This window comes from Chrysochloris asiatica, unplaced genomic scaffold (assembly GCF_000296735.1).
Source record: "Chrysochloris asiatica unplaced genomic scaffold, ChrAsi1.0 scaffold00422, whole genome shotgun sequence".
NCBI lineage: Eukaryota > Metazoa > Chordata > Mammalia > Afrosoricida > Chrysochloridae > Chrysochloris > Chrysochloris asiatica.
The window spans coordinates 1,351,673-1,364,085 of NW_006408940.1; the positions used below are offsets into that span (position 1 = coordinate 1,351,673).

The 12,413-nt window shown below is 36.9% G+C and overlaps 1 protein-coding gene across 1 annotated transcript in view; it reads right to left on the bottom strand.

Annotated features, from left to right (window-relative positions):
• Positions 1-12,413, bottom strand: part of BRD7 (bromodomain containing 7) — a 199,835-nt gene that overhangs the window by 116,795 nt on the left and 70,627 nt on the right. Inside the window, exons 3-4 of the mRNA XM_006876865.1 lie at positions 9,507-9,636; positions 8,344-8,401 (exon numbers count right to left, since the gene is read on the bottom strand). Of these exons, the coding sequence (XP_006876927.1) occupies positions 8,344-8,401; positions 9,507-9,636 (188 nt within the window). The remainder of the gene's footprint in view (positions 1-8,343; positions 8,402-9,506; positions 9,637-12,413) is intronic.

Sequence of the window (12,413 nt, forward strand, 5' to 3'; positions counted from 1 at the left end):
AGAAAGCCTCATCTTTCTCCCGCGGAGCGGCTGGTAGTTTCGAACCGCTGACCTTAAGGTTCGCAGCCCGATTCGTAACCACTACGCTACCCTGTACTGGAGTGTTAAATAATACTGGAATTATTAGGCCTATCAGCAATGAATGCTCCAGTCTGACAATGAAAAAATGGTAGATATTCTTATTTCTAAGATTTCAGCAGTTTCTTCATAACAAGAGGTTCACTCTGGGGTCTGGAAATAGAAAGAGCAGAAAAAAGAGATTTTCGTTTCCTTACATAGTTAAAAAAAATACTGACTATTCTTTTTGCATGTTTTCCAACATTTTTAAGTAAAAATGGATTAGAATGAGAAAATCAATTTGGAAAAAGAAAAGTAAAGTTGAAAATGTGCCATTGGGTAGTAACAAGTATCTATAGTCACCTGACTGGGATATGACCAGGATTTTGACTTCTAATGGGAAGAGGCCAACCAAGCATTCCACTGACCTGCCCCTCAACTTGGAAATAAACTTTCACTGTTTGTAAAGACAAAAAAAAAAAAAAGAACATCATAAAGGAAGAAAGCAAAAGGTCACTAAGAGGACAAAAATGAAGGGAAGACAAAATAGGATGTTAGAAGAGAGTGAAACTTGCTCTCTAGCATAGAGATGCTAAAGAAAATATAAGAAATAAGGAAGCAAAAGAGTTAAACACATCATTTCAGAGAATAACTCGAGAAGAAAAAGCCAAATAAAGATGGAAGGAAGGAATACTCAGAGTCACTGTACCAAAAAGAAATAAATGGTCACTATTCAACCATTTCAAATGGTGGCCACTGGTACTAAAGAAAAAAGTACAACGTATACTGAAGGTATCAGCAAAGAACAAGACTCCAGGAATTGGTGGTATACAAACTAAAATCTTTTAACAAATAGATGCAGCACTGTAGGCACTCACTCATCTGTGTCAAGAAATCTGGAAGGCAGCTACCAGGCCAAAACTGATTAGAAGAGACCCGTATTTGTGCTTATTTCAATGAAAGGTGATCAGAATTCACAAATCAGGAGAAATATCATTGATATGACATGCAAGTAAAATTTTGCTAAAGATAATTCCAAGACAGCTACAACAGTCCATTGATAGGAAACTGTCAGAAGTTCAAGATGGATTCAGAAGAGGATGAGAAACAAGGGATAATATTTCTGATGTAAGATGGATCTTGACTAAAAGCAAGTAACACCAGAAAGATGCTTGTTGTTGTTAATTGCTGTCAACTCAGTGCTGACTCTTAGCAACCCTGCCTACCTGTGCTTTACTGACTATACAAAGGCTTCCAACTGTGCAGATCATGACAAGCTATAGACAACATTACAGAAAATGAGTATTTGGTAACACTTAACTGTGCTCATGAGGAACATGTACATAGACAAAGAGTCAGTTATTTGAACAGAAAAAGTGGACTGTGTATGGTTTAAAATCAGGAAAAGTAGGCACCAGGGTTGTATTCGTGTACCAGGGTTGTATTCTTTCACCAACTTATTCAATCTGTAATGCAAATAATCTGAGCAGTTGGGTTATATGAAGAACATAGCATTAGGATTGGAGGAACACTCATTAAGATCCTACCATACGCATATGACACAACCTTGCTGGCTAAAAGCAAACAGGATTTAAAACACTGATGAAGATCAAAGACCACAGCCTTTGGTATGGGTTACAGTTTAATGTAAAGGAAAAAAAATTATCACTACTGGACCAATAAATAAACTCATGATAAATGGAGAAAAGACTGACGTTGTAAAAGACTTCATTTTGCTTGGATCCACAATCAACACTCATGGAAGCAGCAGTGACGAAATCCAACGACGTACTGCATTAGGCAAATCTACTGCACACAATATCTTTAAAGTTTTCAACAAAGATGTCAGTTTGAAGACTATGGTGTACTTAACCCAAATTTTTGTATTTTCATTAGTCTCATATGGTAGCGTAGTGGTTATGAATCTGGTTGCGAACCTAAAGGTCAGCAGTTCAAAACTACCAGCTGTTCCGCAGGAGAAAGATGAGGCTTTCTGCTCCTGTAAAGATTTACAGCCTTGGAAACCCTGTACAGGGTCGCTATGAGTTGGAACCAACTCCATGGCACATAACCATAACCAACCATCACATGTATGAGAAAGTTGGACAATGAGTAAGGAAGTCCATAGAGGAATTGATGCACTTCAGTTATCGTGCTGGAGAAAAATATTCAAAGTATTATGCACTGCCACAACAATCTGTAATGGAAGAAGTACAGCCAGAATGTTCCTTAGAAGTCAAGATGGCCAGGCTTGTCTCTCATACTTCAGACATATTATCAGTAAGGACCAATCCCTGAAGGACATGAAGCTTGGTAAAGTGGAGGGTCAGAGAAGTAGCAGGAGACCTCTAACAAGATGGATGCGTAGCAGCAATGGACTCAAGCGTACCAATGACTGAGGTTGGCACAGGACTGGACAGTGTTTCGTTCTGTTGTACATTAAGTTGCTATGAGTTGGAACCAACTCGACAACACCTAACAACAACAACAATCCTCTAGAGATGCCACTGTAAATGGAATTGTTTTCTTAATTTCATTTTCAGACTGTTCACTGCTGGAGTATAGTAAACAGCTGATTTTTGCATGTTCATTTGTAACCTGCAACTTTGCTGAATTCTTTTTATTAACTCTAATAGCTTTTTTCTGAATTCTTTGGGATTTTCTGGATATAAAATAATGTCATCTGCATTTAAGAGATAATTTTACTTCTTTTCTGATTTGGATACAATTTTCTTTCTTTGTATTTCCAAATTTCCTTCCCTAGAACTTCCAGTACAATGTTGACAAAACCAAAATAGGCAAACCAGTTGCTGTTAAGTTAATTGTGACTCATGACACTCACGTGTGTGTAGAGTAGATCTGCACTCAAAAGAGTTTCAATCACCGTAATCTATTGGCAACAGTTCACCAGGCCTTTCCTCTGAGTTGTGTCAGGGCAGGTCTGAACCAACAATCTTTTAATTAGTAGTTGAGTACTCCACCATCTTTATTACCCAGATGCCACCCTCTGGCATCAATTCAATTCAGACTCACAGTGACCCTAGATGGAATTCAGACACTATTAATCTTTCAGGAGCAAACAGCCTCATCATTCTCCCACAGTGTAACTGGTAGATTGGAACTGCTGACCTTATAGTTAGTAGCCAATGTGTAACCCACGATGTCACCAGAACTTCTTCACATTACTGACAGCAGCAATGAGAGCTGGCATCATCTTGTTCCTGATTTTAGAAAGATTTCAATCTTTCACCATGGTGTATTGTTTAACTGTGGGTTTTTCTTCATGCCCTTTATCGTGTTAAGAAATTACCCTTCTGTAGAGTGCTTTTCTCATGAAACAGCAGCAACTTCAAAAATATCTTTAGCATATCCCAATCCCAGTAGTAAACATATTTTATATCTAATCCTGGCCTTGGTGATAGAAATAATGCTGGAGAAAGCATAATAGAATTCTGCAAAACCAATGATTTGTTCATTTCAAATACCTTCTTTAGACAGCATAAGAGACATGGACCTCACCAGATGGAATACACAGAAATCAAACTGATTACATTTGTGCACAGAGAAAGGGTGGAAAAGTTCCGTATCATCAGTCAAAACAAGGCCAGGTGCAGACTGTGGAAGAGACCATCAATTACTCCTATGCAAATTCAAACTGAAGCTGAAAAAAATGAAAACAAGTCCATGAGAGCCAAAATATGACCCTGAATATATCCCACCTGAATTTAGAGATCACCTGAAGAACAGATTTGATACATTAAACACTGAAGACTGAAGATCAGAAGAGTTGTGGGATGACATCAAGAACATCATACATGAAAAAAGTAAGAACTCATTAAGAAGACAAGAAAAAAGGGTCAAAATGGATGTCAGAAGAGACACTGAAACTTGCTCTCCAGCGTTGAGATGCTAAAGTAAATGCAAGAAATGAGGTGGTCCAAGAGCTGAAAAGAACATTTCAAAGATTAGCTCGAGAAGTTAAAGCCAAATATTACAACAAAATGTGCAAAGATCTGGAACCAGTAAACCAAAAAGGAAGAACATGCTCAGCATTTCTCAAGCTGGGGGAACTGAAGAAAAAATTCAAGCTTTGACTTTCGTTATTGAAAGATTCTCTGGGCAAATTATTGAATGATGCAGAAAACATAAGGGGAAGATGGAAGGAATACAGACAGTCACTGTACCAAAAGGAAATGGTTAATGCTCAACCGTTTCAAGAGGTAGCATATGATCAAGAGTCATTGATACTGAAAGAAGAAGTCCAAGGTGCACTGAAGGAACTGGCAAAGAACAAGGCACCAGAAGTTGATGGAATCAAAATTGAAATCTTTCAAGAAAGTGAGGTGGCATTGGAGGCACTCACTCATCTCTGCCAAGAAATGTGGAAGACAACTATCTGGCCGACTGATTAGAAGAGAGCCATATTTGTGGCCATTCCAAAAGAGGAGACCCAATGGAATGCAGAAATCATCGGACAATCTCTTTGATATCCCATGCGAATAAAGTTTTACTAAAGGTAATACAGAAACGACTACAAGCATACATTGACAGAGAACTTTCAGGGGTTCAAGCTAGATTCAGAAGAGGACATGGAACAAGAGATATCACTGGTGACCTCAGATGGATCTTGGCTGAAAGCACAGAATATCAGAAAGATGTTTACCTGTGCTTTATTTACTACACGAAGGCTTGCAATTGTGTAGATTTTGACAAGCTATGGACAACACTGTGAAGTACAAGTGTTCCGGAACACTTAATTGTGCTCATGAAGAATCTGTGCATGAACCAAGAGGCAGTTGTTCGAACAGAACATGAGCGCACTGAACGGTTTAACAGTAAGAAAGGTGTGCGACAGGGTTGTATTTTACTTATTCAACCTGTATGCTGAGCAAATAATCCAAGAAGCTGGGTTATAACAAGAAAAATGTGGCATCAGGATTGGAGGAAGACTCGTAACAACCTGCGATATGTAGATGATACAACCTTGCTGGCTGAAAGTGAAGAGGATTTAAAATATTTAGTAATGAAAATCAAACAGAACAGCTTTCGGTTTGGATTATATCTCAATGTAAAGAAAACAAAAATCCTCACCACTGGACCAATAAACAACATTCTTATCAATGGAGAAAAGATTGAAGTTATCAAGAACTTCATTCTTCTTGGATTAACTATCAACATTCACGGAAGCATCAGTCAAGAAATCAAAGGACGTATTGCATTAGGCAAATCTGCTGCACAAGACTTTTTTAAAATGTTGAAGAGCAGAGATGTCAGCTTGAGGACTAAGGTGCGCCTGACCCAAGCTTTAGTATTTTCAATAACCTCATATGAATCTGAAAGCTTAACAGTGAATAAGGAAGACTGCAGAAGCATTGATGACTTTGAGTTATGGTGCTGGAGGAGAATACTGAAGTGCCATGGGCTGCCAAAAGAACCAAAAGATCCGTTTTGGAAGACGTGCAGCCAGAGAGCTCCCTGGAGACTAGGATGGCCAAACTTCATCTCTCATACTTTGGACATATTGTCAGGAGGGACCAGTCACTGGAGAAGGATATCATGTTTGGTAAGGTGGAGGGTCAGAGAAAAAGAGGAAGATCCCCTGTGAGATGTATTGGCCAAGTGGCAGCATCAATGGACTCAAGTGTGGCAACAGTAGTGAGGTTGGCTCAGGATCAGGCAGTGTTTTGTTCTGTTGTGCATAAAGTCTCTATGAGTTGGTGCTGACTTGATGACACTTAACAACAATAATCCTCATAAAAGCCATCATGATGCTAGTATCCTCAATTAGAGAGGACACTGAGGCTCAGAGAAGTTAAACCATCTGTGTTAGATCATAAAGTTAATAAGAAATCGAGATGGTATCTAAACTCAAGGCTGCCTCAATCTACCTTTATTCTTCCCAGCAAAATGCCTAAGCAATGAGACTAACCAATGACCAGAATAAGCAAAACTACCTAGCTTGGAATTGATATATCTAAAATAATTCTGCCCATAACAATTACCATGAATAGCAACACTAATCATCTCTTGAAGTTCTCTTTTGCAAATATCTGACAGAATTATCCACTATACAATAAAAAATCAATTACTTTGCTGTTGAGTCTCATCTAGTTTTTGACCAAAAATGCTGGTGATTACTAAGTTTGTTCAATTATATTATTTAGCAGTCTTACCTTTCTGAGGCTTATAAATAAAAAACTCACCCAATCACTAAAGCTATTAAAAACCCAACTTCTGGGTTGTATGCAATGCTAACTAACATCCTTGGACTAACATGAGGAAGATTCAATAAGATTGTTGAAAATTTTCATTTCCAACTTTCTTCTTTTCCATGAACTTTTTGATTTTCCCATGTATGTACCTTTGAAAGATTTATCTTAAAGTGACATCATTAACTGACAGTCCAATTTTACTTACAAGAAATAAAACTAAAAGGCAGACAAAGTGCTTTATAATCATATATTTTACTTGAAATGGCATAATCATTCACTCCTCTGAGGTAAACAGTGAATAATGTTTTCAAGTCTAAAGACTAGAGTGAGGCACTGCAGGTTTATGCACTGAACTGCAAAGTCGCTTTAAACCACAAGGTTGGTAGTTCATGCTTACCAGCTGTTCCTTGGAAACCCTATGCAGGCTCGCTATGGATTGGAACCAACTCAACGGCACTTAACAAGAACAAGAACAAAAGACTAGAGATTCAATTTTCTCAACTATTCCATAACACAAAAAGAGAAGAGTGGCTAGCAACTTCTGATTTTAACTGCAAAGCTGAATACAGAGATGTATAGAGGCTGTTGAATTTCCTAAAAATACGTGCTACATGACTGGGCTAGATCCTCAGTAGTTTGGCAGTTACCTAATGATGTAATCATCCCCTATGATGTGACATGAAGAGGCCAATCTGTAAGAGGATTAAGATAGGATGCAACACTTTCTCAATCACAGCCCTGATCCTATGTAGGAGAATTTCCCTGGAGTGTCTCCTGCATCTTCTTTATCTGAAGAGATAAAACAAGAGAAAATCAAGCAGAGAAGAGGGACCTAACTACCACCAACATTGAAGAGCTGGGAGCAAAGACCACCTTTTGGACTGAGTTCCTGGAACTGAGAAACTCCTACACGCAGAGTAAAAATGATTCTAAGATACATAAAAATCTCCAAGGAACACTAAGTCCAGATACTGAAATGAGACAAGGAACTTTCTCCAGAGCAACAGAGACAGAAAGCCTTCCCCTAGAGCTGGCTCTCTGAATTTGGACTTCTAACCACCTAACACATGAGAGAATACGTTTCTGTTTGTTAAAGCCATCCGCTTGTGGTGATTCTGGTATAGTGGCACTAGATAACATTTTTGTTGTTAAGTGCCATTGAGTCGGATCCGACTCATAGTGACCCTATACAGGGTTTCTGAAGAGTGACTGGTGAGCTTCAACCACCAACCTTGCAGTTCAAACAGCTTTGCAGTCTGGCACATTAACCCATAGCACCACACCTGTCTTATATTAAAAAATTATTACATTCTCTTGGGTTGACAAACAAGTACAACAGTTGAAAATAAAGTTCAACTACAAGCATGTATGGCTTAGAACTATAAATACTCCGTAAATATTTGTAAAGGTCTTTAAATAAGAAATTCAAATTATGAATAAAGGTGATATCAAAATATTTTAATAAAGACTGAGTTATTCTTTTCCCTTTAAAAACTTTTCTTAGCACAGATTTAATCTAGACAATGATGTTTTCAGAATCACGTTCTGCATTTAAAATCAAAGTTATGCCATTTTGCTTCTTCCCCTAGACTTAACTGCTGAATACTCAAGGCATGATACGCACTGCACAGATATAATCAAAGTACTTCAATCTATGAGGGTGCTTCAAAAAGTCTGTGGAAAACATATCTTTCAATTCTATTTCCCCTCAAAATTTCTGAAGGCTCCTCAAATTGGCAAAACTGGAATTATCTGTATTGTTTATTTCATTAATATCAATGTTAAAAGTTTAACATCAGAAATTACATTTAAAAATCACAAGTTGCCATTAAGAGTACTATGTAACAACCTTTAAGTTGCCTTTTGGTTAAAACAAACCAAATGAGAACATTTAAAATCAACCTCTTGGAATATTTCTATTGCCAAACAAAATAATTTATCAGTCAATTTAAAATCAAGTATATCCAGATCTTCAACACAAAATATGCCTTTAAGTAGCAACAAAAAGAGAATCCTATATATTTTACCATTTCAATTTCCATATTATGAAAATGTTGGGAAAAATTTTTTTTACCTTTGCAATTGTCTCATCAGCTGGTTCAAAGCCTCTTGAAGGGGTGTCTGTTCTATTTCTAGAGCAAAGAAATAGAAAAAGATATTTTTAAAAGGAAGATTCTAGAGAGTATTGTAACTTTATTTTCATTCTTTCTATTTGGCTTCTGTCATAACCATCATTAAACATCTTGTACAGAAATTTCATTTACTGTTGCAATGTTGAAGTTTGAGAATATCAACTTAAAACTGAAGCTAAAATAGTTTTCATCTTCTCTAGATGGGGATAAGATTCTTATGATTCAATAGTAAATAATTTTTATCATGACTCACTGCAATTGTCACAATTATAAAAGTAGAAACTTTGTAACATAAAGGATGGAGTAGTTAATCTTACAGTCCAGGAACAGAGGACCCCTGGACTATCAAAGGAGAAGAGAACGAGCAGAATATGGAACTCTAACCAGAGAAGCAGCAACACCACAGAAAGAGGCAGAGATGATGACATGGAGAGAGAGAGCAGCTGAAGACTCAAGACTCGGAAAGAGAAAGGCTGTGTGATGGCAGCCAGGAGGCTGGCTTGCAGAATGTGCCCTTTGGTTGCTTAAATGATTATAAACTCCTCTAAGTGTTTTTGTGTACATTAAAAGAAAAAAAAAAAAGGCAGAAGGAATAGAAGCAAATACTGTTACATGATGATGCATAGAGGGGATTGCAATCATTGCAATGAAACAAAATACGGTAGGATAAATGCAAAACCAATGTTCTCCCACGTAAACTCAGTTCACAATAAAAGCTTAAAAAAAAAATTGAAACTAACTGTTAATTCCTATGCATTGAGATAAAAAAAATAAAAATAAGCACACTGTTATCATAGCAATGACATCCTAGTAGGGCTTCCAAAGCTTTAAGTTTTTGTTGGGAGCAGAATTTCTAGTGGAGCAGCTAGTGGATTGGAACTGTTGACCTTGCTGTTAGCAGCCTAACAGGTAACCCACTATGCCACCAGTACTGCTGCAGTGAAATACATATTAACATATATATATATTTAAACAAAACAGAAAACTTCAATGAAAAACTTCAATACTTTAACTGAGAAGCTAAAATCCAGTCACTTTCCTGGGTTATAACCCTTAGAACATTTTCAGCTTCCTCAATCAAGGACATTAGTTCTGTTATTCCAACCTTCTTGTTTGGCTAAAGAGCTTGTGAGAAGTTTCTCAGGAGACAAGTCCAGTCTTACAGGGACCTGACACTGGAGGTCTTTTCCTGCCTCATGCTCCACACGGTCTCGATCTCGCTTCCTTTTATCTTCCTAAATGAAACAAAAAGAGATAATTTAGAAATCTCTTAGGATTAATATTTACAAATATACAAATTATTTTAATTTCATAGGAAAAATAAGACAGTCTCAAAAGAAGAATAATTCTTAATTAAATCTTAAGTGTATTTTGCTGCCATCTACTGGAGCTGCCAAATTGTTCCAATTAAGTTATATTTCCCCTGCTCCACAAGAAAGCAAATACTGTCACCATGACTTCCATATTGCTAGAAGCAGTGAACAAATTGTTATCTCATCTTAATTTACCAATTGGAAGATAAAATCACTCATTACTTCTTTACAAAAACACATTATAATAGAAGCAGTGCTGAATATTAAGAATAGATAGCAAAGTAAAATAATAAAAATTTAAATTTAACATTCTTGCCATTTAGAGATCACCACTGCTAAAGCTTTAGCGTATATGCTTTCTGACCTTTTTGTGTGTTCTATACATACATACACATGGAATTCTGGTGTAGTACCACAGAACAAGCAATTGACCTCAAGATTTGTTTGAACCACAAGATCAGTGGTTCAAACTCACCAACAACTCCTCAGGAACCCTATACAGGGTTGCTATGCGTCGGAACTAATTCAATGGCACTTAACAACAACATATATGTATATACATAATACATATATACATACATAATGTATGTTTTTCACTAAAACGAGGTCCTACTGTTCTGAAGCAATCTTCAAGTTAACAATCTTCACATTTCAATTTTAGTAAATTATAATTTCTTCTAATACCCAAGACAAATTCAGATGACCCAAATGACCCTAGAATATATTTTTCAAACAGTTATCACATCTAGGACTATATTTTTGTCGAGCAATTTCATTTAGCACAACCTCCGTATTTTTATGATACTGATTTATTAAAGAAACCAGTCAGCTGCCTACTCCTTTTCTCAAAGTACTTTTTCATTTCACTTCTAAACTACACTTCTCCTGCATCTTTGACTGCTTATGTTCAGTCTCCGTTTTGATTCACTTCTCCCCAACCTCAATATATAAGTACCCTAGATCTTGACTGTGGGTTTGCTTTTATACATATACTCAATCTCTTGGTGATCTCATCCAGCTTCAAGGCTTTAAATACCAGAGACATACTGACAAATAAAATTTTTATCTTATTTCCAGGCCTCTTCTAGATAGATACCAAATTTGTATAACCAACTGCCTAATTGACAGCTCTATTATATGTCTAAACATTTCACACTTAAATTCAAAACTAAAACCTTCATCTTTCCAAACCAGCCTCATCCACTGTCTTCCCTGATTTAGTTGGTGACAGATTTATCCTTTCAGGTACTCAGACCTCTCAAAACACTTGAAGTTATATTTGACTCCTCTTTATCACATCACACATCCAATCTAACTGCTGTTCTACTTTCAAAATACCTGAAAATCTGACCACTTTTAATCAATGACCACTTTTTTTCTGGGCTAATTCATCAGTATTCTCATAACTGGTTTCTTTTCTTCCACATTTGCACCATTACAGACTATTATCAATATTATAGAGTGAATCTTAAAATCATTCCTATTATTGTTGCTGTGGTTGTTAAGTGATATCAAGGCGGTTCCACCTCATAGAGAACCTGTATAAGGTTCCGAAGGAGCGGCAAACCAATCTTGCAGTCCAACTCATTAATCCAGGGCACAACACCAGATTCCTTTATCCACAAATAAATACCATTGCACTCAGTAAGAGTCACTATAGTAAGGACTAGAGCTACACAGTGAATAAATTGAAATTAACTATAAATTAGATCAATATTCTTCCCTGATATGCTATGATAGCCCCATTTGCCACTGGTTTTATATAGACAGAGAGATAATCCATTTTCTCTCAAAGTGAATTGAAATATTAAAGGGAAAGTAGGAATTAAACAAAAAGGAAGGAGGGTGGGGTGGGAAAACTTTCTGCAGAGGGGAAATAGCTATTTGAAAGAAGTCCTGATGAAGTGGTTCTTGGAAAAGCACTAGATCCCATGGTCAAGTTTGAATTGAAAGGTCTGAAAACGTTGGAAGTTTAAATCCACCAGCTGTTCCTTGGAAACCCTATACTGGGTTGCTATGAGTTGGAATTGACTAGACAGACGGCATTTAACAAAAATAAAAGTAGAAAAGAATTACGTATTTGTAAATGGAGTCCTTGTGTGGCACTGTAGGATAAACACTGGACTACTAACCACAAGTCAGAGCTTCAAGCCCACCAGCCACTCCTCAGAAACTATATAAGGGATTGCTATGAGTAAGATCTGACTTGATAGCATTTAACAACAAAGCAGGAGCAAAAAAGTATTCTGATATGCTAGAAATCCACCAAGAATCTATCAATAGTTTATTATACATACTGTAGTGGCTTGTGTGTCACTGTGATGCTGGAAGCTAGTATTCTCCTATTATCCTTTTGATTCCGTTGTGACATCACCCATGTGGTTTCTAATGCATGTTATTTGTGTCTTCTTCCTCTTTTCTTTTGTTAGGTTTGCGAGTGGTCTGTTGATTTTGTTCATTCTTTCAAAGAACCAGCTTCTTGTCCTGTTGATTGTTTCTATAGTTTTTTTGTTTTTCTATCTCATTTATTTCTGCTCTAATCTTTATTATTTCTTTTCTTTTGGTGGCTGTGGGTTCACTCTGTTGGTCTGTTTCTAATTGTTGTAGATGCTGTGTTAATCTGTTAATTTTGGTTCTTTCTTCTTTTTGGATGTGTGCATTTATTGCAATAAATTGTCCTCTCAGCTCCGCTTTCACCG